Genomic DNA, 27,316 nt, shown 5'->3' on the forward strand with positions numbered 1-27,316 from the left:
CCTTGAGGGAGCCATATTAACGCCCACGAGGGGAAAATATCTCTGTCAGATTCCAGAATTGTCTGACCTAATGCACATTTCACAAGTTTATTTTTGTAATGCGGAAGTGGCGATTTTTGTGTAAAGTATTTTTTTGTGAATTGCATCATAATGCAATGCATAGAAGGTACAATAGCTACGTTCTGGTGGGTAAATGTATAAATATACGTGTGTCATTAAATTTGTAATCACACAAGATAATAATAATTGTTAATGATTGATTTGCATATGATTTATGTTCCACATAATTGACTGCTTATTCCTTTCTCAATGTACTCAATAATGATAATGATAATAATGTACCAGTCTCTTCTCATAATGAAGTCCATTGATATGTGTTTTTTGCGGTTGTTTTCCACTACTGTTATTTTTTATATTTACATATTTACAATTAATTATAACAATAATAGTAAAAAATAAACATTTATTAATACATGTTTACAAAAGGTAAGGACGTTTGTCGAACGTAAACCGACTATAAGTAGAACGTTTTATAACCATTTTTTCTTGTTGGTGTTAATTAACGTGTTTCTTTTAACTATTGCCGATAAAGCAGTGCCCTCTTGTGGTCACAGATAAGGATAGCAGTTACAATCTGTGCTGCTAATGTATTTATAAATAATGTAGTTCTGAGAAGCACAGCGAAGGCGAATCCAAATTGGCCACGAGGGCAGCGCCAGCTCTGTCACTCCAGGTCCAGTGATGGAGGTGAAGGGCTTATCTGGCACTTCTGGACAGAACAGGAGACATAGTTTCACACACACACACACACACACACACAGGTTTTTCAGTTAATTAATACAAAAATGTAACTGCTTTCGAAATCAGTCATTTAACGCGCCACATAACAGAAAATGAAAGTATTAGTTGTCTGAAAATGGACCTGACAGGCTTAATATCCTTAAGTTGAACATGAATTATGAAATCTTTTTTTTAACATAAATGTCTTTCTGATGTGTGTTGCTGAGTAATCATCCCTCTTTAGACCTTAAAAGTTTCTAATCTAAAAAAACCATTTACAACTCTTGATGCTTCAGTAACTGTTGTAAAGTGTTGAACAAACTCCAGCATATACTGTGGTAGCCTACTTCAGGACCAAGGTAGAAAACAACCAGTGCTTGATTATTACAGTAATTCATTTTATACTTCTTGCTCTGGTCCTCACTTCCATATTTTGAAACTCTAAAGACTACTGGCCTGAAGACTTTTCTTCATGTCTGAGAGCAGGCTAATCGTCCCAGGCTTTGCAAAACGCGAAACACGTTTTTTTTACGTCACATTTGGGGCAGCATTATAAAAACTACAATTCCCACAACGTACTATACTGGGCGTACCCACGTGGATACACAGCTAAAAGGCTTCGCCCGCACGGAGTTTGCATGTGAGCGATCAGACGGATCAGACCGAACTATGGCACCGGTTGCAGACCCCAGCTCTTTCTGTTCTTTGACAAAGTGCACCACAAAGCACTTGAATCTGACCTTCCAAGTGGATTTTGACAGCCATGCCATCAAAGGCAAAGTCGCTTTGACCATAGAAGTGCTGGAGGATAAACTCTCTTCTCTGGTACAGTAGCCGGCTGTATTGTATCTCAGTCGTATCGGATACTGTTTCTTGCTAAGTGCTAACTTGTTAGCCGTATTGATAGACAAACAGCCTATAGCAGCCAGTTACCCATTTACGCTAGATAAAGGACCATGTCCGCTTGGTCTTCTGAAAAGGTGTGCCTAAGGTGTGCATTTTGCTGCAAAACGTATTCAATTTTCTGAATTCTTGTCCTCGTTTTTCCATATATAGCGTTAGCTGCCAACGTTCTGGATTTATCAGCTGCTGCCTGTTCTAGGGATTCATGCACATTGATTTTAGGTCGCTTGGTATTTGTTTAAAGTTCTGGTGCTTTTTAAAAGCTCATCCAACGATCTGAAGCATGAAAACCTCAAATCTGAACTAGACTTTTCTGAAATCGGTTTATTATTATTATTATTATTATTATTATTATTATTATTATTATTATTATTTTGCTGTTGATATTTTTGTTGATGCAAATGTTCGACGTGTGCATAATGCATTTTAAAACCCCGACTAGAGATATTAATAATTGTTTTTTCTTTTTTATAAAATGTCTGGTTCATTAAGTGGATCAGTGGTGCGTGCGTAAAGCGGGGAGCCTGTTCAACCGTAATTCTTACGCTCGCACGGCAAAGAACTTGTCCATGTCAAATCAATGCAAACTGTTTATATGAGTCTAGTGGAAGTCCTTTATGCTGTATTCCGGTTAAGACTACTCTTGGAGTTTGTTTTACACTGCACATTTTGCTGTACAGGACAAGGGTCTGAGCTGATATGTAAGTTTTCCAAGTAGCTTATCAGACTGAAGTACTATATTGTCAGACGTTAGATGTTCTTTTAAACCTAGGAATTAACTTTGAGTTGGTTTATTGCACGCAGGACTGATTATGCTATTGCACGTAAGATCAGCTCCTTAGGTCTGTGTAACCCCGCAGTCTGATGCAGTCTTGACATCTTAAGAAAGCTTGAATCACTGTGATGCGAGACTGTCTTTCGTGACAGATGTTTGGTCTTTTGATCAAAGGTTGAGCCGATGAGGAGCGTTAAACGTGGCGTGGATAAGTCAGACCGTCCTGTGCAAAGTTGTGTGACAGGGAGGATATTTCTGAGGGTGTCTGAGTGTTTTCTCGAATTGTGATTTTGTGAAGTAACTGCCCATTTCCTTCCCTAATTCACCAATTTTTTTTCTTTCTTGACTCTATTTGTCTGTTTCTTTCTTCCTTCTTCTTTGCTAGACCCTTGACACGAAGGACCTGAAAATCTCTAGCGTGACGGCCAATGGACAGGCAGCCGGTTTCAACCTGGGCGCCCAACACCGCTTCAAGGGCGCCCCACTGGAGATAAAACTGCCTTTCGCGCTGTCCCGGTAACGAAACATCAGCCCCCATGCAATGGATTCTCAAGCTCAGTCTGGGGAACACTCGGTCCCAAACTATGTCCCCTTCACGTCAGAAATTAAGATTCACGACATAGCCTACATAGAACACATAGTTTGCCAGTGAGTATTCCTGGAAGCTGTTGAATGTTCTTAAGTAAACACTGCTCACCTCTAATTGCTAAGAGCAATTTTCCCTCTAAAGGTCAAATTGCCCTTATCTGTTAGAGCTTAACAGTGCTCACTTAAGAACAATTAACTGCTTCTTGCAGTTTGTAGAGGTTGCAGTTATGGTTGGATGGAAAACCAGGACGCACGGTGTCCGATGCAGAAGCAGAATTGGTGGGGGGGTGGCGGGGCACCTATATGAGCAGCCACGGGGGCCATTAACCAAAAGCACAGTTCGGTTTCATTTCTACTGCATTCGGTTTCATTTCTGCCCGGCACCACCCAGATGCCATGCTAAATGAAAAATGTATTTACTGGTTTATCTGGCCTTTCCTGTATCCGCCTCCTCTCTGGTTCTGAGTGCTGTATGTATTGGAGCCTTTCCCCAGAGAGCAACTTGCACCTCTTGGGATTTTAACCAGGAGTTTCAAACCTGGCTCCTTATGCGCTATACCTTACTGCTAATCATATGAGGCACGACTTATCCTCTATTGGTGTTTCTGTTTTGGGTCTTTTTTAGGGGTCAGCATGTGATCGTGGAGGTGACCTATGAGACCTCTCCGAAGGCTTCAGCCCTGCAGTGGCTGAAACCCGAACAGACTGCTGGGAAAAAGCACCCCTACCTCTTCAGCCAGTGCCAGGTATCCCAGCATGCACCTGCGGCGATGCTCGCTACCCTTTCCGCTGGTGGCTTGCTGCTCAGAATCTGCCGTGAAGAACTATTGTCAGAATTCTGCGAATGTTAATAGAGGAAGTGGAGATTTAATGTTTGTGTCATGGTGGTTCTGGGTTCTAGCCCTGAGGAAGGCTCGGCAAGGAGGAACCTGGGTTGTGCTTTTCGTACTTTTCTTCACTGGTACAGTGTTAATACTGCGAACTCAATCCATCTTAAGTTCATCTTAGTTGTACTACAGTGGTTTTGTCGATTTGCCAGGTCTGTGAATCGTTGACACTTCACTTCTTACCTTCTGAATGCTTTTTGTTGGACATCTTATTCATTTAGAGTGGACTGAGGAGCTGCATTATTTAGCAGGTCTGTTTTTCCTCTGTTTGCTCACAGGTCACTGGTCATGCAGGAATTGTACTCTTTCAGATGCTTGCTGGCATTTTTGATTCTGCAATTAGAGAGCGGCAATTAGCTCTTCACTTCCTTTTGTGGCGAAAGAGGTGTTATAACAGCGAGTTTGTGCAAAGAAAAAAGGAGAAATTCTCTTTCCTGTCTATGACAGTTGTGCAATAAAAGAAAAACGGAGACATTGGCTGCATTAAACCCCTGGAGTAAAAACTAAATGTTTTAAAGCTGTGGACTTGAAGAATCAGTCCTGAAGGAGAGAGATACTGCAGAAAGCTAGTCTGGAAGCCGCTGTGTGGTGATGCAGTCTCTGATGAAGACTCTCGCACTCCACACCCATGACTTGGGGCTTTTTGCTGATGTGTGTGTTATACAGCATGGTGGGAGGAGGGGGCAAAGGTTACTGTGCTTGTCTGCTATACCGCAGATCAGATAGTGTTCAGGACCTCTATCCACTGCAGTTCATACGGTGTCGTCAGTGCTGTGCGGGTGTGGTAGATACTGAACCAGATCGTCTGCAGAGTCGATTTGAATTTACTGTGACAGTGTTTTACCCAGGCACGCACACGCATGCATGCGTGCACACACACACACACACACACACACACACACACACACACACACACACACACACACACACACACACACACACACACACACACACACACTTTCAAGTTTTTTCCTCTGTCTTCCCCCCAAGGCTACCCACTGCAGGACCATGGTCCCTTGTCAGGACACTCCTTCGGTGAAGCACACCTACTACGCCCAGGTAAATTAACCTGCTGTCCTCCTGTGGCCTGCAGGTAGAAAAATCACCGGCAAGACAGAGTGCAGGATAAAGTTTTGGAAGGAGTGCACGGTCACAAGAGCGAGATCGTGCAGGCTTGCATTGGGGAAGCACGGTCACTAGGGAATGTATTGGGGAAGGCACAGTAAGGAGGTCTTGCTCAGTTGTGCTGTGGATAGAATGCATTGTCGCCAGAGCAGGCTGCCTCTTCTGATCAGAGCTGTCTGCAGAGTTTAAACAAGGACGTGATGCTGGTGGAGTAAGACCGAACGTTCTGCGTCTGAAACTGTCAGAGTCGTTCATTTTCTTTTTGTGTTGTGGATAATGTGCTTGTGTACCTGTGCAGGTAGCTGTTGTGGATAATGTGCCTGTGTACCTGTGCAGGTAGCTGTTGTGGATAATGTGCCTGTGTACCTGTGCAGGTAGCTGTTGTGGATAATGTGCCTGTGTACCTGTGCAGGTAGCTGTTGTGGATAATGTGCTTGTGTACCTGTGCAGGTAGCTGTTGTGGATAATGTGCTTGTGGGGTACTGTTGCAAGGTAGCTGTTGTGGATAATGTGCCTGTGCACCTGTGCAGGTAGCTGTTGTGGATAATGTGCTTGTGTACCTGTGCAGGTAGCTGTTGTGGATAATGTGCCTGTGTACCTGTGCAGGTAGCTGTTGTGGATAATGTGCTTGTGTACCTGTGCAGGTAGCTGTTGTGGATAATGTGCCTGTGCACCTGTGCAGGTAACATGTTTGTTTCTGTGCAGGTTTCTGTCCCCAGGGAGCTGGTGGCTCTGATGAGTGCTGTGCGTGACGGACAGGAGCCGGACCCCCAGGACAACAACCGGATCATCTACCGCTTCCGCCAAACGGTCTCTCTCTCTCTCTCTCTCTTTCTATGTTTCTGTCTCTCTCTCTCTCTGTGTCTTTGCCTCTCTCTCTTTCTCTCTCTGTATCACTCTCTCTCTCCGTCTTTCTCTCTCTCTCTGTATCTCTCTCTCTCTCTCTTTCTTTCTCACTCTCTCTGTCTTTGTCTCTCTTCCTTTCTCTTTCCTATTCTCTCTCTATATCTCTGTCTCTCTCTCTCCCTCTCTCTGTCTCTTTTTTTCTCTCTCTCTCCCCCTCTCTCCCTCTTTCTCCTGCGCAGTTCTTGGGCTTCAGAAAGGCAGCGCACTAAGTTTCTGTTTGTGCACCGTTTCTTCTGTCTCTGTGTCCCAGTCCCCTGCTGTCAAACCACATTTTAAACACTACGTTTATAATCCAGTTATAGTTCGCATAATATTACTCTGTAACTATTAACACGCGTTATAATAATGACACATTAGCCCTTGCCTTGCATTATTATTTGCTGTAATTCTTATCTCATTGACCGAATCTGCTGCACTCTGCACTTATTGATAAAAATAATGCCTCTAATGAGAAGGGTTTTCTTATCTCTCTCTCTCTCTCTCTGAACCGTTCAGAGGTCTATCTCCCTGGCTAGTTCTTCAGTTCCTCTTTTGCTGATAAAACACTAGTGTGTGTGTGTGTGATGCTAACCTCAGCTCATTACCACTGTTATCTACAGTGTTGCCATAGATGGTGGGAACAAGTCGGTCAGTTGTGTACTGATAGATGAAGCGGGGTAATGTGATGTCTGTGGACTTGCTGTGTTTTTTTTCAGGTTCCAATGCCGTCCTATCTGATCGCTCTTGTGGTGGGTGCCCTAGAAAACCGGTATGTACCGTATACTCTCTCTCTCTCTGTGTCAAGTCTGTCTGTCTCTCTCTCCATCTTTCCTCTCTGTCAGTCACTGTCTGTGTTCTTCCCTTCTGCTCAGCCTGTGGCTGACTGTAGCTCCCTGAAGACTTCTGTTACCACAGAGCTAACAAACCCCAGTATCTGCAGTTAAAGTACGCTTCAGCAAACGCTCACCAACACCTCAGTTCATTTCGGCTGTCACCTGTGGGCCCCCTGGTGCCGCCCCTTGATCCCAGCCAAACTCTAGATCCCATAATCTGAATTGATTGACAGTAAATATGACCAAGCTGAATCTAATTCGGATAAACATACTGCAACAAAAGCATCACCTAGAAATGAAGCGTGTCTGTTTCGTTTGGTCTGAGGGGCAAGCGGACGAGTGGGTTGTTAACCTTGCTAATCGCGCATATTTCACACGCAGGGAGATTGGTCCCCGGTCCAGGCTGTGGTCCGAGAAGGAGCTGGTGGACCAGGGTGCCTATGAGTTTGCAGAGGTGGGTGAACATATCCTTACAGTATGCAGAGTTGGTCCATCATTGAGACTGAACAGACTGTGTGTGTTTGAGCCTTTGTTCATGTTTTCTGTCTGTGTGGTGTGTGTCCCTCAGACGGAGTCCATGCTGAAGACTGCAGAGCAGCTGGCCGGGCCCTATGTCTGGGGCCAGTATGACATCCTGGTGCTTCCCCCCTCCTTTCCCTACGGGGGTATGGAGAACCCCTGCCTCACCTTCGCCACGCCCACCCTGCTGGTAGGACCCCGCCCTGGCCACGCCCCCTGTGTGTCACCTGTACACTCCCGCCACACTCGGGATGTTACCTCAGGGTCAAAGTGCCCGTGTGCTGATCACTCTTCCACAAAATATGATCGTATTGTTCGTCTTCTAAATAAGTTTTTCCCCATTCTCTCTCTTTCAGGCCGGAGACAGGTCCTTGTCCAATGTAAGTCCGTGGAGACTCTGTCTTGTTTAATACACATGCACACACACTTACATTCACTTTTTTTTAAGTTGCGAGTGTGTGTTACACGTTTGAGTTGTGAGTGTGTGTTGCATGTTTGTGTTTGTGATTGTGGGTTGCGTGTATGAAGATCATTTTTGTTTGCTTTGTCCAGGTCATCGCCCATGAGATCTCCCACAGCTGGACTGGAAACCTGGTGACCAATAAGACCTGGGAGCACTTCTGGTCTGTCTCTAGCTGCACATAAAAAAATGGCTAAACAAATTTTCAAAGAAGCAAAGTCATCATTGTATTATTGTGCTGCCATTACACTTGCATTGTTCCTGTGCGTTGCTAACGCAGTGCTTGCGTTGTTCCCGTGTTGTCAGGCTGAATGAGGGTCACACGGTGTATCTGGAGCGCATGATTGGCCGGTGTCTGGAGAACGAGCAGTTCAGACAGTTCTCCGCGATCGGTGGCTGGAAGCACCTGCAGGAGTCGGTGAGAACAACAGGAAGACCAGAAACACCAGAAAACACCGAAACACACTCCACACGGGATACTCACAAACGCACTCAACACTGGATACTCAGAAACACACTCAACACTGGATACTCAGAAACACACTCCACACTGGATACACCGAAACACACTCCATACTGGATACTCAGAAACACACTCCATACTGGATACTCAGAAACACTTCACACTGGATACACTGAAACACACTTCACAGTGGCCAAACCCTGAAATCTACACCCGTCCCGCCCACTGCAACCCTCTGTGCCCGTCCCGTAGGTGGACACATTTGGTGAGAAGAACCCGCTCACTAACCTGGTGCCCAATCTCGATGATGTGGACACAGACGAGGCCTTCTCTTCTGTCCCGTACGAGAAGGGCTTCGCTCTGCTCTACCACCTGGAAGAGCTGATGGGAGGTCCAGGTAACTCTCACACGCCTTCCAACAGACGTTAACACCTCCACACACCTGTGCACACCCGTATACACTTCCACACACCTGTACACACCCGTATACACCTCCACACACCTGTACACACCCGTATACACCTCCACACACCTGTACACACCCGTATACACGTCAGCACACCTGTACACACCCTTATACACCTCCACACACCTGTGCTCACGCCCACTCACCATTCAAGTGTAGCTGTACCGTGACAGAGTCCAGAAGAGCGATTAGGCGTCCCACACTGAAAGAGGACACCAAGTGTAGCACGGGGAATTGGGGTTGGCGTCTGGATTATGTTCTTTTGAAGGGGCGGAGGTTAAACATAATGTTACCCTGAACTAATGAAAGTCCAGCAGTTTCATACCACAGTCCCAGTTCTTGGTCTTATGTGTACTAATTAATTATTTGGAAATTCAACGGTTTACTAGGTTGCGGCTAGTCCTTTTGCCAGCATCTGATTGGTTAATGTTCCTCCTCCCTTATAGAGGTGTTCATGGGCTTTGTCAAGTCCTACATCCAGCTGTTTGCCTACAGCAGTGTCACCACTGAAGAGTGGAAGAGCTACCTGTTCACTTACTTCAAGGACAAGGTAAAGCTTCACCTGCAATAATGAACAAGAAATTCCACTGCAAGGCTTAACGGTGCTGTAATGCTTCATAGCACCATGCGGAGTCATAGCACTCTCTCTCTCTCTCTCTCTCTCTCTCAGGTGGATATCCTGAACAAAGTGGACTGGACGGGCTGGATGCACACCCCAGGGATGCCTCCGGTCAAACCTCAGTGAGTCACAGGGCAGTGCAGGTACCGCCTGCGTAGGTGTGTGAGGAAGTGCGATTGTTACCGTGGCAACGCTAACGTCCACAACCCTTGCCTTTCGCCCCAGGTATGACACCACCCTCGCGGACGCCTGCGTCGCCCTGTGCAAGAGATGGGTCCAGGTGCTGTGCCGTTTCCTGTGCTCTGCGTAAAAAGCTGTGTTAGAGCAGGCTTTTAGTCAACAAAACCCATCTTATAAGACCTCATCAATGAGCTCCGGAATAATTCATATTCGTGGCTTAATGTTTTTGCAGTATCCTGTTCATTGTATTGGCATACAGTAGCACTTTTATCATACTTCTCACATAACTATCATAGTTCATAGCATACACACAAGTACTAAATAAAGAAAATATTAAAAATCCAACAACAATAATGACACCAGCAGACTCATTGCATCATTAATAAGTCCCGCGTGGCTGACTCAGTGTGTGATGTCACCGTCCTGTGTGCCCCAGGCTAAAGACACGGACCTGGCTGGGTTCGGTGCGGCCGACGTGAAGGCGCTCTCCTCCCACCAGCTCATCGAGCTCCTGGCTCTGCTCCTGCTGGAGGTAGGCCGGCGCGCCTGCCACTCATCACGTAACCACGACGATCCGACAGCAGCAGTCAAATAACGGTTTCGGTTTCTCTCCCCCCCCAGGACCCCCTTCCTCAGTCGCACGTGAAGAGGATGCAGGAGGTGTACAACATGAACGCCATCAATAACTCCGAGATACGATTCAGGTCCTGATTTTATTGATTTATTTTTATGTTTCAGCCACAGGCTGTGTGTGTGTGTGTGTGTGTGTGTGTGTGTGCGTAACTGAGCTCTTATGTTCCACAGGTGGCTGCGTCTGTGTGTGAGAGCCAAGTGGGAGGCGGCTGTTCCCCTGGCTTTCAAGATGGCCACGGAGCAGGGACGCATGAAGTTCACGCGTCCACTCTTCAGGTAACCACGGGTAACCGTATCCTTAGGAGGTGCTAAACCTTACCTGCACACCTGCTCACCTGAGTCAGCATTACTCAGTGTGACTTTGACCCCCTCAGAGCCCAACAAGGGATACTAGCCCAACCCCCCCGAGCGAATTAAATCTCACTTTTGTTCTGCTTTGAGTTTCCGAACACCAGCCTCCATAATGAACTCATTTAGCCAATGTAGTCTTGGGATTTCCCTGAAAAATAAAGGGTATCCAGCTCTGTGTCGAGCGTGGCCTTGGAATAGTCCCTGGCTCTGCCTCTTCTGTACAAAGATGGCGGCTTCTAGCGGCTTGTGGTCACGGTGCGTTTCAGTTTTGGCTGCGTGTGCCCCCCCCCCATTGCCTCTGCAGGGACCTCTACAACTTTGAGAAGTTCCGGGACGAAGCCGTCAGCACCTTCATCAAGCACAGGGGAGGCATGCACCCCGTCACCGCCAACCTGGTGGCCAAAGACCTGAAGGTGGACCAGCAGTAGAGCACAGGCTTCTGGGCCTGCTTCCAAGCCACAGCAGCGGAGAACTTTTCTCTCTCTCTCTTTCATGCACACCTGTAAACTTCAGCCTGCCAACCTTATCCGCAAAAGCTTTTTTTTTTTTCCTTATGTTTTTAAAAAAAAGATTGTATCCCTCTCTGGCTGTTAACAAAAATCCAATCGTAAAGAATATTTTTTTGTACACACATTTACACAGCAGAAACAATGCTGGGATCCTTTTTATACCGCATAATTTCTGTTTCTTAAGATCCCTGCATCCATAATTATCAGTATTAACTCTTACCGTATCCATGGTAATGTAAAGCGGCATTTATTCTTTTCAGTGCACTGTTCCTGTTGTGCTTTTCAGCTGAGTCAGTAATAAACAGGTGTCTGTTTCCACATTGTGTGCTCCCACCACTCAAACCTCGTGTTCCACGTCGTCTTTTTTGTTTCCACCGGCTCCCTCCATTTGACCCGGACCCTCCAGCTTTATTTGTTTTGGGCGTGAACATCCCGTGGGACCCATTTTCATTAAGGAATATGTTTTAGCTCTGTGGGTTTGTGTTCTAACTGTGGAAATGCATAAACCAAAAGCACGTTCTGCCAGTTCTGATGAAAGCAGTTGCTGTACATCTGATAATTCAGCCACGTAAGACATGGTGACGACGCACATATCGACTGTTCAAAGGTTTCAGCAGTGTTTCAGAATTCAACCATGGCAGATAGAAGCATGGATTAATATAAATAAAATGTATTGTCTTCATATGCTTCATATGATGACAATTCCAACTGAATAATTTATTGGTTAAAAAAACATGGCTACTATATGAAAATAAATTTTAGTCCCCTCTGAGTTCATGTGCAAAGTGTAGGCTCACAATAATATATTAAATAATATATTAGTATAATATATAATTTATTATTATTATTATTATTATTATTATAATAGTCAGAATGTAACATGTTTATAAGTCTCAATTGGCAGCTTTAAAACTGCAGGAAACTTCAAGCATGCACCAACATTCCAACTGCCCTCACAGCAAAGCCAAGTGCACAGTGACATCACACACACTTCTGTGACATCACTAAAGAAGTGCTGTGGTCACAAAGGATCTAGAATAGGTTTATATATGGAGTTGACTGGCTTTGTAGTTATTACTAGTTTTACTGTCAAACCTTTTGAGCTACTTGTAAGTGTTTTAGTGTCATGAATCAATCTTTTTGAAAGTGAAAGTGAAACGAGGATACAAAATGGATTCAGTAAAACAAGGTAAAGTATAAGTTTCTATTATTATTCTTAAGAGTTGGAACCTAGTTTTGAGAGCTTTTTTACCACAGCAGGCAAAGCATAAACTTCAAAAGACAGTAATTGAAAGGGCTGTTTATCTGTTCTGCAGAAACGTACCAAGTTGCAGTCCAACTGAATTGTTTTATAATACAGTAATGTGATATGGTGCCCTTTTTATGATGCTTTTATTGAACAGCATTAGTGCTGAAGACTAATTCTCAAGTTTTTATTGCGTGCTGTCAGAAGAGTGTAAAAAGGCCAAGAGTCCTTTTCTGCGTCCTGTGGTTCTCTTCTGTAAGAAGAGGGAGGAGTTCCTCAGGGAGAAATCGAAAGATCTCCGAGCCCAACCACAGGTATGCCCATCGCATGATTGATTGGGTACAGCAATGCAGTCAACAGGGAGGAGATGTTTGCATTTCTGTGGGTGTGAGCTCCTGGGTGTTGGCTCCTCCTGGCTAGTCAGGTGCCTCCATCTAACCTGTGCAGGTTTCGGTTTTAGATTTGTGAAGATGTTTTACAGGTCTGCATTTGGAAGAGGTTCAGTGATTGCGATCGCTTGTTGCGCTTTAGTGATGTTATTTATGTGTGCTCCCGCTGGTCTGGGAATGTCGTTAGCCTGGTCTGGCGCTGTTCACGGCGAACGTGAGTGTTTGTGTTTTGTAAGCTGGTTCTGCCCGGGGTGCGTGTGACGTGATGCCGTGCTCGGCAGGAGGAAAGCGGCGTGCCCAATTACATGAGGAGCACGCAGATGTCCCGGGTGAAGACCTGCCCCAGGACGGTCATCCAGGACATCGTCCCGGAGACGGAGGAGAGCGCGAGCGACATGGCCGCGCAGACCGCGTCCGTCCCAAAAGGTGTCCGGCGTCCCCGCATCGCCTGCAGTGGAGCACAACGCCCCGCGACCATGAGAGGGTCCCACACCTTTGCCCCTCTCTGGGTCCCACACCTTTGCCCCTCTCTGGGTCCCACACCTTTGCCCCGCTCAGGGTCCCACACCTTTGCCTCTCTTAGGGTCCCACACCTTTGCCTCTCTCAGGGTCCCACACCTTTGCCCCTCTCAGGGTCCCACACCTTTGCCCCTCTCAGGGTCCCACACCTTTGCCCCTCTCAGGGTCCCACACCTTTGCCTCTCTTAGGGTCCCACACCTTTGCCTCTCTCAGGGTCCCACACCTTTGCCCCTCTCAGGGTCCCACACCTTTGCCCCTCTCAGGGTCCCACACCTTTGCCCCTCTCAGGGTCCCACACCTTTGCCCCTCTCAGGGTCCCACACCTTTGCCTCTCTTAGGGTCCCACACCTTTGCCCCTCTTGAAGTATCTTTTAAGGTCCCATTCCCCAAAAGTTCAAGGATCCAAAGAGTCTGTGAGCTACAATCTGTATCATACCTGCTAGACAGCATCAGTGAAGCAATATTTAAATGTTGGAAAATACCCCTGAAAATGTGTGCCACCCTAGGGATCAGCTCTTGGGTTTCTGATTCATGGTCAGTGACTGCAGGTATCAGGTATAAACAGATGTTAAGGTCTCTATCGCTGAACGTGAAGCGGATGTTAAGGTTGCTGTGTGTAGACCAGGGTTTAAGGTTTGTACTTTTTTTTTTTTTTTTGCAGGTGGAGCTTTGCAGAAGGTGACTCTTTCAGATTACCTGAGTGAACAAAGAGAGAAAGTCTACACCAAGGTACCAGTAACTTCAGAAGGAATGTATATACAAAATTAAACGCTACAAATGTAGAATGTAATTTAGAAGTATGTTAGAATCGGCAATCTGTGCAAATACATGGGGTTAATGGCAACTCTGCACCTCTCAGGTTTTTTGACATTAAAAGCCTCTGTTCCTTTATGTGTGCAGTTTGCCCATTCGATTAAAAGGAGCATAAACGAGAAGCTCAGGAAGGACATCGAGATGGAGCTGGAGGAGATCACGCTCGCCGAGAAGCACGTCGAGGAGGAGGAGATGGTGTTCCAGAAGCTGATAGAAGAGAGGCAGGAGAAGCTGTCTGAGGCGCTCCAGCTGTACGTATCGCCCTTTTCTTCTTCACAGTCGCCGCCTGTTTGACTGATGTCATTTATCAAAACACTTGTGACAAAACGGCTGCTGTAATTAGTGTTGATCACGTGACACACTGAGCTGCCGTCTCCAACCCGTTTGTGTTTTTCCGACAGGTCTGAGAAATACTCCAAGCTGAAGACCGAGGTGACAGAGGAGTATGAGAGAAAAACAGCTGAAATACGGAAACTAAAAAGGTAATGATTTCTCCTCTCAGTGACAATGGGGTGGTTTCTCCTCTCTCAGTGACAGTGGGGTGGTTTCTCCTCTCACAGTGACAGTGGGATGGTTTCTCCTCTCAGTGACAGTGGGGGGGTTTCTCCTCTCACAGTGACAGTGTGGCTGGTTTCTCCTCTCAGTGACAGTGGGGTGGTTTCACCTCTCAGTGACAGCGGGGTGGTTTCTCCTCTCAGTGACAGTGGGGTGGTTTCTCCTCTCGCAGTGACATTGAGAGCTTTCGGGAGAAGCTGCGGGAGTACACGCAGTACAAGGACTTCCTGACGGGCCTGGCCCCCGCGGCATGGCGGGAGCAGCAGGTGCTGAAGAAGGAGGAGCGGAGGCGGGCCAAGCTGGAGAGGCTGAGGCAGGAAGAGGCGGAGCTGTCGGGAAAAGGTAGGGTCATGACCAAAAAAAAAAAGACCTTTAATCACGGCCAACGGGGCTTTAAGATCCTGTCCCACTGTCGCAAGCTTTGAGATTGGATTTCAGGAGTAACCTGCTTAAATTAAAAGTTTTACTGAATGTGTGGTCTCTTGTCTTCCGCATGCAGAACACTGATGCATTACAGGCCAGAATGGTGCTTTCAGACAACAGCTCTTTATCAAAGCTCAAAAGTGAATAGAAATTGGAAAATAAAGAAATGTGGAAGAACAATTACAGAAGCTAAGATGTGTTGTGTCATTTCTCACCACTTTCATCGCTCAGGGAAGAAGAAAAAGAAACATTCATCAAAGACAAAAAAGTGCCCACAGAAGACCCCCAAGAAAAGGTAGGAAATTTCCTCTGACTTATTTTTCCTTGAACATCCCTTTCTGTGTTTGTTAAATATCCTATTTCTAATATGCCAACATTATGCTCATTGCAACAGCATGATCAAAGCACACAGATCCTTTTTTTGCCAGTAGCACAGAGAAAGCATCCCGCTTTCTCTCAGTGTGACACAACGTTGCTTCCGCAGTAAGAAAAGCACTCAGGAAGATCAGACCGGTCTGCTGGACAAGGACGAGGTTTCCGACAGCGATGAGGTTGGAATTTGGTTAACCAAAAGTTTATTTATGCGCCTCCTGATTGGGGTTTTTATTGTTATAATCCTGCATGAAACTGCCTGCGTTATTCTGCACAATATACCTGCTTAATGTCACTTACGAATATCCTGCCATGTGTAAAATGAACCCTGATTGAACAGTATATGTTGTGTGTAAACACAGACACTCACAGTCATTTCATTTGTCAGCATGTTTTATGTGAGCTGTGTAGTCTGGTCTGTGTACTCAATGACACTCATCGGTTCCTGTTAATGAAAACGACCTCATCTTGTCTGCCGTCGAGTTTTCACCTGACCTGGGTTCAGCACAAAGCTTAAACGCGCAGCCATCTTTTATTTTTGTTGAATGGGCTGAAAATGGCGGGCCTTAGACGGAGGGGGGGGCTGAGAGGCTCACGACTTTAATGTGTTTCCCCGAAGGAGCCCGAAATCTTCTTCACGGAGCCGATGGACGTGCTGACAGCCCTGGACACGCTCATGGAGGAGGACCTGTTCCACATCCAAGACTTCCAGGACACCGAGGAGGACATGAGCAGGATCCACAAAGTTCTCCACCAAACCAAGAGCGAAATGTGAGCTTCTAAAAGGGCCGTCGACCCACTCAAACAAGCAGCTTTAACCGATTCACTCGTTTTATTCCATTAGAAATTATTGAGAAGTATTGTGTGTTTGTAAGCATGAGATTGGATGGATGCTAGAGTTTGTGTTTTTGTAAGTATTTATAGGTTGGGAGTTTGGTGGTCAGTCTTCTTCCTTCCACATTTTCCAGTTTCATTTCCATATTTCGTTGTTCCGTAAAGTGTCTTTGTGTTAGTTTCTATGTACAAATTGCCATACAAATGGCATCAAACTGAACTGAAATGGTACTTCACCATGGTAACAGTGCAGTAATCTGCCCGCCTGCACAGGACAACGCTGATGAAGAACGGCAATGAGCATATCGCGAAGCTGAAGGTCGACATCAAGGTCGCCGAAGAGATCGCGTCCGACCTGGAGCTCAAGTCCAAGCTGTTCTCTTACGGAGAATACAGCGTCAACCAGGTGGGCCAAATGTTCCACACGCTCTGGTGTTTCACCTGTCCATCGCCCTCCCAGCTAACACACAGTGTTCGCACAGTGTTCCCGGAAAGTTTTCTCAGCGTTTGTAACGTTGCCTCTACATGGCGGGAGCGTTATGAGGAAGTTTCGTGCTAGCTGAGACAGCGCCGCAGCCACACGAGCCCTGTCTGCTTCAGCCTCTCGATTGCCACACCAGCCTTGTTTCTTAACTGCTCTCGTTTGCCACATCAACCAGCTTCTCAACCGCCGTCTGTCGCTCTAAATGCAGAACATAAACCCATTACATAAATAAATTAGTGATGGTGGACTGCCGCTTGGAGGGAAGTAGCCCTTTTTGTTTTGTAACAGTGACAAGTTGGACTGCTGGTCTTGTGCTCATGGTCATGCATTCCTGTGTGCTTTGTGTTCCTGCATGAAACCCCACCCCCCACCCCCTCCCTCCGTCTGCAGGATAAGATGATCAAGAGCCTCCACGAGAAGGTGAAGGTGGTGTACGAGAGGTGCATGGAGGAGGTGGACTCCAGCACCCTGTCCATGCTCACCAGCATCGAGCACAAGGTGGAGGAGATCATGCAGCTGATCGAGGAGCTGCCGCCCGGCATGTTCGACGCCATCGAGCGAACTAGGGAGACCGAGAGGAAGGCCAAGTGAGCTGCCGCGGCGCCTAGGCAACCACTGTAACTGTGACACAACACCCATCTCAATTATCCTTCCCCTTAGTAACAACCGTTACCATGGAACAACACCCGTCTCAATTATCCTTCCCCTTAGTAACAACCGTTACCATGAAACAACACCCGTCTCAATTATCCTTCCCCTTAGTAACAACCGTTACCATGGAATGACACCCGTCTCAATTATCCTTCCCCTTAGTAACAACCGTTACCATGAAACAACACCCGTCTCAATTATCCTTCCCCTTAGTAACAACCGTTACCATGGAATGACACCCGTCTCAATTATCCTTCCCCTTAGTTACAGCCGGTACCATGGAACAACACCTGTCTCAATGGGGCAGTGTGATTATCTTGGAAACCGGTCACTATGGGGCAGTGTGATTACCTTGGAAACCGGTCACTATGGGGCAGTGTGGTTACCTTGGATACCGGTCACTATGGGGCAGTGTGTTCTCGGTTCCCAGGCATTGAGGGGCACAGTGCTTACCTGCGCTCTGTTGCAGGATGCTGCTGGAGAAGCAGCTGATGGAGAAGCAGCTCCAGATGGAGAGAATGAGGCGGGCAGCGGAACGGGCGACTTCTGACACCAAGAGGATGGTACGTGTGACATCACACGCCTCCTTAAGGGAGAAACGCACCATGGGCATAACTTACTCAGCTTGCCCTAGTGATTGCGGGTCCCGTCACAGAAGCCCCGCCTGCTTGTCCACTGCACATGCCCATTTAACCTTCCCTGCAAACTCACATGTCATGCAAATAGTAGGGATGAAAATAAAAATATGATGATGACGGTGAAAAAGAAAGACATAATTTTATAGCCGCGCCGCTTTTCAGGTACGTCACAAAGCACTTCCCACAGGAATGTAATAGATAGTGTTTTTTTGAAGCCATTTTGTTTAATCAAGCTTGAACCAAATCCACATTTTTTTTCCTCCCACAGACTACCCGAAAATTGATGTACCGTTCCCAGCCTCCAAAAATTAAGAAAAAAGACCCAAACCGCCAGTTGGTCAAGGTGACACAGGAACAGCTGGATGCTGAATACTACTTCTCTTGATTGCTGATTTGCAGTCTGTCATTGCTGTAGGCCCACTGGTGTGCTTACTGGTAGCTCTGAGTTTCCTAGTTAGTAAGGATGTATGAGCTCAGTTGCTCTTTGCATTGTTTACATATAACAGATCATTTGCAACAAGGCCATATTTTGAGTCAGCGAATAAATACCAGAAAAGAGCAATGTTCGCCTATATTTTCTGTCATTATGAACCGAACTGAGCGAATGGCCGAAGGCAGGCAGAAGAGAGCACTTTAACACTCTGGCCACTAGAGGGCACTGCTGCACAACAAATTGGTACCCAATAATGGGTCGTACAGTGATGCCAGTTAAAACTGATTATGAATATTTGTTTTTTTATGTGAAAAACATAGAGAAGAGAAAAAAATGTTTAAGCTTGCATATATAAATGTCACTTAAGCTCAAAATTTCTGTTGATTGATTACAAAGTTTCTAAATTGGCAGCACCAAAAGATTTGATTAATTTCCAAGTATACATACTGTTAGCCTGGTATAAGATATATTTGTCCAACTTGTTATTAGAGATGCAGATGAATTAGAATATATTTAAATCCTTAATACAGTGAAAATGCAACTATTCTCTTACGTAGCCTTAGATCATTTTAAAGATTCATTTGATTGTGGGCTATGTGTGTGCATGTGCATGAGGTGAGTGTACATGCCATGGATAGTCAGTTACTATAATTCTCTCTCTGTGCGTGTGTGTGTGTGTGCGCGCGTGCTGGTGGGGGGTGGGGTGTCCAACTCTTCTGGTCGTTGCGGGATATCCCTTTTGGGGTGATGGAAGTAGACTCACTCAGAAAGACCAAGATTTACTGATGGCAAAGCCTTCTCCCTATATTATGTGGAGCTTAATCCCCGCTATAAAATTCCGATCCAAACAAGCATCTGTTCTGGCCACCGTGCGGCCCGAGCAACACTATTTTTCTCTCACACGCAGCCACGAGACTTGCAGGAAGGAACTCGAGCTCCTCCCAGAGGTTCTGGACAGGAAGAGCATGACGTCAGTCCAACCCCCGTCCCCGGTCGCCTTATGAGATTATTACGCGTGTAATTGCCGCGCGATGTTCGACGGCGGCTGGCGGGGGGAGGCTTGTTTACACAGACGGCAGAGCGCCGGGGGAATAATGCGATAGAGGAAGGGAGCCGACTCTGTCTGCCTGCACCAACTTCCTGCTCTGGAGAAGAAGGAAAGAAGAAAAAAAGTCAGGATACCATTACAGTTCAGCGGAGCAGTTCAGACGCCAGTAAGCATGGGACCCCGGAGGATTTATACTAATTCTTAAGAAGTATTAAGAAGGACAATCGCACACTACACGCCTAGGTACGTTGAAGCGTACGTTTGTGCCTCTTTTTCGGGATAACTTTTTAAATGGGCTATAGGCAACTCGTTGATTAGTAAAACATGTTTAACAAGAGATACAGGCTATGCCACAAATTTGATTCAACCGATTCATCATAATGAACTAGAATTGGCAGGCACACAACTCTCATACATTTACCAATAGATGGGAAATTAGTTTAAACAGATGTAATCGGTGCATGCGCTTATTCAAATCAAAATAAAACGAATTTGCAATTTACATATGTAAAACCCTTAATTAACATATCTGCTAGAACTTTGCTACAGATCTTCAGTCAGACCCGTTTGTTGTAATTCAGTCCGCTTTGTATTGCCCGTTTTATGCCCATTTGCGTAGTTCACTTCGGCGTATTTATAACCTATTTCTATTTTGTTTTATAAACGAGTACTCGGATAAAACAGAAGTCGGGTAGAATAAGCGTCTGTCCCTTTAAAAAGCAAAAGCGGAGTTTCTGGTTTGTCTGGAAACAGCAAGACTAATTGTCATGCACTTCCGGTTTGCAGCTGGCAGCGCACATCATCTTGAAAATTAGTCATTTGTGCAAACAAAGAAACTGTTGAATTGTACTGTTTCTTCGTGGTTTCTGGTCATTTGGTATTTGTAAGCCATTCATAATGGATTCATTTCTTTAGTCAAAGTGCCTACAGAGATAATATAAATGTATTAAGTGAATTATTATTATTATTGTTATTATTCAAACTAATATTATTTTATGTGACGAAATATTTGACCTTATAATGATTCTGGCTACCAGGGTTTGGTTCTTTGAATTTTCTGGTCTGGAAGCAGGAAGAAAGCAGATTTGCTCTTGGCTAATCTCATTAGGAGTTTCCTTTGCCCAACACTGTCGGTTTTTGTGCTGGCACAGTGAACCTTCGCATCTGTGACGGAAACGGCTTACATATTTATTTACGGACTGTCAGTCTAAATGGATGCCTTGTACACATTGGCGAAAAGGTCATTAGCTCGAAGGCGGGCTGCCACTATCTGAGTGTAATTTAGTTTAATCGCCGGAACCTGACAGCATTATTATGATAACGGAACACTGACACAGAAGCAGGAAACCAACCTAAGACAGAAACATATGCTTGCCCATATTAAAAGGCAGCCTTGACAGCTATTACAAACTAATTCTTATTCTGTTTTTTTTTTTTTTTAGATTATGACTACTACTACTACTACTACTAATAATAATAATAATAATAATAACAACAACACATTAGTAATAAATAAAAAAATTGACCCACACTGGTATCAGTGCCTGAGTCTGTATGCTGTGTGTGTGTGTGTGTGTGTGTGACATTTTGTAGGGACATGGGAACCAGCTGGGAAAGAAATCGGTTCTTTTTAAAATCATTTGGCATCATTTTGGGACAAAAGCAAGAGAGGGAAACCTGCGTTTCGGAAGAGCCTGCATTTCCGATCCACTCCCTGCAGCCGGAGTTCCCATCTTTCAGCCGAAGGGGGTGTTTTCCCAAGAACACCGCCGGTCAGGGGGAGAATTGGCGGAATTCCTGGTTTAGACAGCTTTACAGTTTCTCAGCGCTGATGCAAAAGCTCAGAGGATTAGTTCGGCAGGAAACGTTTTTTTTATCGCTTCCTGTGAAGGGGGGGGGGGGGGGGCGGGAGACGGAGTTGCTCCACCCACTTCCTCTGACACATGCACAGCTCTGTGGGCACATTATCTCTGAAGTGCAGTTTGGGATGTTGCCGATTGGTAGAGGTAGTGACACACACAGGGAGATGGTGACCAGGCTCACACTGTTTAGGGTATCCCAGCTTGCTAGTGTAGGCACCACAGCAGTACAAATGTAGTTTTGTGTAAGCAGGTAAGAAACCGTTTTGACCCTTTGATACGAGACAAAATCTTGGCCACAAGACTACATCTGTCAGCTTAAGACCATTTCCCTTTTGTGTTTTCCGGTCCACTGACCTGTCAAGCTTATAGCTCAGCACTTACCTGGGATTTGTAGTTCGCACACGTTTGCAAACCGAAGTTCACTCCCGTCAGAAAGCCAGGTCCACCAGAGACGCACTGCACAGGAGCACTGACAGACACCATTTAGCAGCACTGACCGACTCCATGTGGCAGCACTGACAGACAAAGTCCCCGATTCTTAAACCAATCGAAAGATTCCGCGTACAAAATCTGTATTTGCTAACGGTCTGTTTTACATTCAGGCAGTTTCTGCGTAGAAAGCATTTACAGCGATTAGTTCACTTTGCAAGCTTAACATGATCATATTTAGGGCTATATTTATGGACTCTAAGCTCACTAGAAAGCATTTATTGTTTACAAAGCAAAGGAAAATTCCTTCTCTGAACTTGGCTCGCTATGGGCAGTTTGTGAGCAAGGCTGCACACTTGAACCAACTACTGCTTGTTGCTCGTGACCTTACTGCCCAGTATTGATGATGATGATGATGATGATGGTGGTCTCTCGCAGGTATGGAGAGCGCCATCACGCTCTGGCAGTTCCTGCTGCAGCTGCTGCTGGACCAGAGCCACAAGCACCTGATCTGCTGGACGTCCACCGACGGCGAGTTCAAGCTGCTGAAGTCTGAGGAGGTGGCCAAGCTGTGGGGACTGCGCAAGAACAAGACCAACATGAACTACGACAAGCTCAGCCGTGCCCTGCGCTACTACTACGACAAGGTCAGTCTTTAGTTCACAATACATTACAGTACATTGCATTACAGGCATTTAGCAGACGCTCTTATCCAGAGCGACGTACACTACTTTTACATAGCATCTACATTTTATCCATTTACACAGCTGGGTAAATGCTGTAGGAACAACAACATTCCTACAGCATTTCACAGGAGCAAAATCTTCATTGCCGGAGGTGTGGCTTTGGGCCTGGCCTTGGGCTGTGATTGGACACAGCTGAAATGGGGGGTGGGGGGGAGCGGGTGAAAATTATACGAAGATTGCTTTTTTGAGTCAACAGGAAATGCTGAATTTTGAGAAAGTAAAAGTAACCCATTGGATGCTTAACCACCACCTCCCCCCCAATCTTGATTTCAGAACATCATCAAGAAGGTGATTGGTCAGAAGTTTGTGTACAAGTTTGTGTCCTTCCCGGACATCCTGAAGATGGACCCCCAGGCGGTGGAGATGGGATGTGAAGGGGTCAGGACAGAGACTGTTGGCCATGAGGCGGAGCAAGGGGACTGCCCTAATTTGTCCTCGCCCTGTCGCCGTGACAGCGCCTACGCGGGCCTGTACTCCGCCCTCTCCGCCGGCCCGCTGCAGAAGCAGGTAAAGGTGGAGGACCAGGCGCGTGGCGTAATCCGCTTCGTTCCCAACAGGGCCGAGGGCAGCAGGACGCTCAACGCGCCCTCCCTCCCTTCCTCTCCTCCCCCCTGCTCCTCCCCCAGGGTCCTCTGCTCCCCCCAGCCTGGTCCGTCCCCACGGCGATCCCCCTCCCCCTTCAGCAGCCCCGAAGCACAGACCCACCAATCAGAGTGGTGTGCTCAGCGGCTCAAAGCAGAGACTGACCAATCAGAGTGGCGTGCTCAGCCCCTCAAAGCAGAGACTGACCAATCAGAGCAGTGCGTTGAGCCCCTCAATCTGTCCGCGGGACCCCGGGGCCGCACCTCGACTGCGGCTCCGCCCAAAACCAGAAAGCCGCCAAAAGCCCTGGAGATCTCTGCTCCCTCACTGTTACTCTCAGGAAGTGACATCATCGGCTCCATCGCCCTCAACAGCCCGGCCCTGCCGTCAGGGTCCCTCACCTCTGCTGTCTTCACTGCACAGGTGAGCCGCACACCTGCATTCTAACAGCACAGGTAACGCCAGCACCAGCAGGCAATGGAAACAACTGGACCCAACACTCACACCCCGAGGTCATTATTTAGCAAAGCTATTGCACTTATTAATAATACAGATTTATGTTCTTATTCACCAAAGCATTTATGAAAGCACTGACACTCCTAGCACTGTCTGTGCTGCTGAACACCGTGCCTTTTGCTGGTCCTTCTGGACTGTTGTCTGTTGTCATTAGCCATAAAACCCCACCACCCTTCAGTTTCCCCTGGCTGACGATCTGTTTGTGTAATTAAATTGGCTTAATTAGATTTCGCATCAGGACACTGAGCTGCTCTGATGAGAGGAGATGAGAGATACAGACTGGTGCTTAGTAGCCAGGAGACGAGCAGTGCATGTTGGGTAGAAAATGTGTATAAATATACACGCGTGGTATGAGTGAGGAGTGAGCAACAGCTGCAGATCTTTACCTGTGAGAAGGGATAGATGCTCCTCACCACAGCTCAGCATATAACCTTACCAACAGGTAACCTTAACCCTAACCCTTGTCCCATACTAGTGTGCTGTGCTGATCTGAATTGGGTGGCCCTTATTTTGGGTTGTCAATATCGGTACAATGTTACAGGATACTGAGACATTACATTTTGATTCACCATGCTTTAAGGTGTTAACCCCTGGCTGTTGTGTTTGTGTATGTATGTGTGTGTGTGTGTGTGTGTGTTTACAATGCTGTGTGTGTGTTTGTAGTGCTGTATTTGTTTGTGTGTTTGTGTGTGTTTGTAATGCTGTATTTGTGTATGTTTGTAAAGCTGTGTTTGTATTTGTGTGTTTGTAGTGCTGTATTTGTTTGTGTGTTTGTATGTGTTTGTAATGCTGTATTTGTGTATGTTTGTAAAGCTGTGTTTGTATTTGGATGTGTTTATAACGCGCTCTGTCCCCCCCCTGCAGACCCCCTCGGGGCTGCTGCTGACCCCCAGCTCCCTGCTGGCTGGTATTCAGTTCTGGAGCAGCTTGAGTCCCGTGGCCCCCCTGAGCCCGGCCCGGCTGCAGGCTCACAGCTCCCTGTTCCAGGTGACAGAGGGACAGACCTGTGCATTCTTACAGCTGTCTGTACACTTAGACATGCAACCTAACTATTTAATATAAGCGTTACGTGGAACACGAGTGCTTAGTATAGAAAGGGTCCGGTCCAACGGTACAACAGGGGCTGCTTGCACCTGCTGAACATGAGTAAGAACTAGTCTTAACGTAAATCTCTACTGAGTTATGACTCACACTCCACTAAAATAAAATGCGTTGCATTGGACAACATAGTTAGAACCTAGCCCTACATATAAACTAAGTATGTGCACAAGCCGTTGACCAGGAATACCGGCGTATTTAATTTAAGCAAATAGCAGACCGATTCGAATATGTTTGAAGAATTGCTTGAAAACTATTAACCTTGTCCTTGCCGACGTTATGGGTATAGCTGTGTCGAAAATATGACCGTAAGCCCCTTATTTTGATAGAAAATGGCGCTAGTTTCTCCATCACAGCCTGTGGAGAAACTGAGGGGTGTGGTGTCGGTCCTGGCCGCGGTGTCAGGTTCACTGGGAGCGAGACAGGAAATCCTGTGGATACTTCCTGTTCTGTCCCACGGGATCTGAGCTGGTCAGAGTGAGCGGGAGGAGGCCCGGTTTTCTGTGTTACCTGCAGGGTCGATGTGAACGTCAAACAGAGGCTGTGAAAGGGACTATATAAATAATTATAATTGCAAGGCTTTCATAAAACCAACAAATGCTGAATGAGGCTCCAGCAGCCATCTTGATTAGTTTTTTATGGAATTTTTACTTGGGAGTTCTTTTTTTTTTTTGTTTTAAGTCATGGCTTTTTAAATAGCTGAGTAAATAAGCACACACTAATTTGTGCAGCATGGCCTTGTTCTTGCAAGCCTGGTTAATGCTCATGCTGTCTGTCTCTGTCCCATCTGCAGTTCCCCAGCTTGCTGAATGGACACGTCCCTGTCCCCGTCCCAAACCTGGACAGGCCATCGCCACCCCTACTGCTGTCCTCCAGCACCAACAAGTCCTGATTCTGGCCCTCGTGCTTCACCTGTGCTCCTGCATCCAGCCACAAAAACCTCCTTCCTCAAACGTCTCTCTCTAAACCACCCCCTAATTTCATAATGAACCCTCTACCCTCACAAACCACCCTCAACTCTCATAAACTACCCCCACAAACCACCCTTCAGTCTCGTAAACTACCCCCACAAACCACTCTTCACTCTCGTAAACTACCCCCACAAACTACCCTTCACACCTGTAAACTACCCTTTGCCCTTTCATTGTACCCTTCGTCCTCAAACCAACTTCCTCCGCAGCAGCAGTCTGCAGGTATCATTCCTCCTCTTCCTCCTCATCATCATCACCAGTGGCCTGGATTTACACTTTCATCATCGTAAACACTGAACACATTGAGACTGATGTTATGTAAAAACATGGTTCTTTTTCTTGTTGTGTTGTAAAGTACTTTAAATTTTACAGTCTCCTCATTTCACAGTGTTAAACAGTCCCCTTGTTGCGTGGAGTGTTTAAAATGGCCCTGCTCCTGTACTGCCCAGACCATACAGGTAGAGACTCACCTGTAATAACTGTGCTGTAGCTAAACTGGGTTCTTGTACAGGTAGCCCCATTTTTTTAAATTTTTTTTTACAATTAAAGGAAACCCAACCATCCAAAGAAAAGACCAAAGACCATTGTGACGGTTTAATATTGGTATAATCGAGACAGAAACATGCAGAAATACAGGTTTGTATTGGACAGAATTATAACCAAACATGTGGGCTTGTACCCAGTGAGGGGAAAAGGCTTTTCACTTTAGACAATGCACTTAATGCCCACACCAGGGGTTCGCCGGCTCCTCCTGTATGACCATTTGCTACTTTTCATAGTTTTTAATCTTTTCATCAGATGCTGTGAACCTGGTTGCGTCTTTTAGTGTTTTGTACTATATCGTTTTGTATGGTTATGCGTTGTGCTCTAAAGTTAGTACCAGCTGTGCCTTTTCAGAAGGAAGAGTATGTCTGTATTATTTCTTGCTTAAAAAGAAAGTTCTTTGACGACAACCTTCCAAAATAGTATTGGGGAAAAAAGCTTTGTAATAGCCTTATAATTATTTTTTCATAAAGGAATTGATGCAAGTATACTCACATTTTATATTTGCGCTTTTTATGGGTCTAGAAAACATGTTGCCTTATGTTGTTTTTAAATAAACTTGAAGCATTGAATGCTTTATAATAAATCTCATTGTATTTTTAATAAATGTAATAATTTTTTTTAATGAAAGAAAAACATCCACTGGGTTGCAAATATCTTAGGTGAGTTAATCGTCGTGTTTATTGTGAATGATCAACCACAATGACAGTACCAAATTGATTCCCTTTTATTCAGTTAGAAAGCAATCACTTATAAAAAAAATTCATCAAACATATTTCATGCTAAATTATGTAAAGATAAGGTCTCAACCATCAATGCACGTTCTTTCACACCAGACCATAGCTGGGGGTTTAAATGTATGCACAAAATTACACTGAATAAATTACCAAAAAGTGGCTTTCATATGAAAATATTTAAAATGTAGCACAAAGATAACTTGACAGATAGCTGAGATGAACGTCATGTAGTGTATACTTGATTATGACCGCTGAATAATTTTATTACAGCTATCCAGTCGTTATACTGAATTACTCCACTAAATGGCATAATAACTAAAAATCTGGATGAATGCGCCCTCTGGTGGTAAACACTAGGATAACTTCTGAAATTCCCTGCAATACAATCAATAATCCAGCAGTCGTACTCAAGTGTACCACTAGAGGGCATGTTGGCTAAAAATCAGGATG

The 27,316-nt window shown here is 45.8% G+C and overlaps 3 protein-coding genes across 6 annotated transcripts; all 3 read left to right on the forward strand.

Annotated features, from left to right (window-relative positions):
* The first annotated feature begins 1,403 nt into the window (after positions 1-1,403).
* lta4h (leukotriene A4 hydrolase) lies at positions 1,404-11,316 on the forward strand. Of its 2 annotated transcripts, XM_064319490.1 has the most exons (19): positions 1,404-1,605; positions 2,844-2,974; positions 3,672-3,792; positions 4,924-4,992; positions 5,764-5,868; positions 6,660-6,712; positions 7,158-7,230; positions 7,345-7,485; positions 7,652-7,675; positions 7,848-7,918; positions 8,062-8,173; positions 8,471-8,615; positions 9,131-9,234; positions 9,355-9,425; positions 9,529-9,583; positions 9,920-10,015; positions 10,105-10,187; positions 10,288-10,392; positions 10,772-11,316. In XM_064319490.1, the coding sequence occupies exons 1-19, from the start codon at positions 1,450-1,452 to the stop codon at positions 10,893-10,895; spliced, it is 1,839 nt and encodes a 612-aa protein (XP_064175560.1). In that variant the 5' UTR covers positions 1,404-1,449; the 3' UTR covers positions 10,896-11,316. The 2 variants fall into 2 exon arrangements, with proteins under 2 accessions (XP_064175560.1, XP_064175561.1); XM_064319491.1 differs by lacking the exon at positions 7,652-7,675 and having other exon boundaries at positions 7,824-7,918.
* Positions 11,317-11,458: 142 nt separating this feature from the next.
* Positions 11,459-19,581, forward strand: LOC135246006 (cilia- and flagella-associated protein 100-like). Of its 2 annotated transcripts, XM_064319492.1 has the most exons (14): positions 11,459-12,536; positions 12,893-13,037; positions 13,793-13,860; positions 14,032-14,195; positions 14,346-14,426; positions 14,672-14,841; positions 15,154-15,217; positions 15,407-15,473; positions 15,914-16,065; positions 16,402-16,534; positions 17,003-17,199; positions 17,733-17,826; positions 18,170-18,244; positions 19,242-19,581. In XM_064319492.1, the coding sequence occupies exons 2-14, from the start codon at positions 12,917-12,919 to the stop codon at positions 19,353-19,355; spliced, it is 1,500 nt and encodes a 499-aa protein (XP_064175562.1). In that variant the 5' UTR covers positions 11,459-12,536; positions 12,893-12,916; the 3' UTR covers positions 19,356-19,581. The 2 variants fall into 2 exon arrangements, with proteins under 2 accessions (XP_064175562.1, XP_064175563.1); XM_064319493.1 differs by lacking the exon at positions 19,242-19,581 and having other exon boundaries at positions 11,459-13,037; positions 18,170-18,463.
* LOC135246007 (ETS domain-containing protein Elk-3-like) lies at positions 19,372-26,715 on the forward strand. 2 transcript variants are annotated; one of them, XM_064319496.1, is made up of 5 exons: positions 19,372-19,548; positions 22,112-22,320; positions 22,693-23,424; positions 24,382-24,504; positions 25,409-26,715. In XM_064319496.1, the coding sequence occupies exons 2-5, from the start codon at positions 22,114-22,116 to the stop codon at positions 25,505-25,507; spliced, it is 1,161 nt and encodes a 386-aa protein (XP_064175566.1). In that variant the 5' UTR covers positions 19,372-19,548; positions 22,112-22,113; the 3' UTR covers positions 25,508-26,715. The 2 variants fall into 2 exon arrangements, with proteins under 2 accessions (XP_064175566.1, XP_064175564.1); XM_064319494.1 differs by having other exon boundaries at positions 19,373-19,625.
* Positions 26,716-27,316: the final 601 nt, after the last annotated feature.

This window comes from Anguilla rostrata, chromosome 19 (assembly GCF_018555375.3).
Source record: "Anguilla rostrata isolate EN2019 chromosome 19, ASM1855537v3, whole genome shotgun sequence".
Lineage (NCBI taxonomy): Eukaryota > Metazoa > Chordata > Actinopteri > Anguilliformes > Anguillidae > Anguilla > Anguilla rostrata.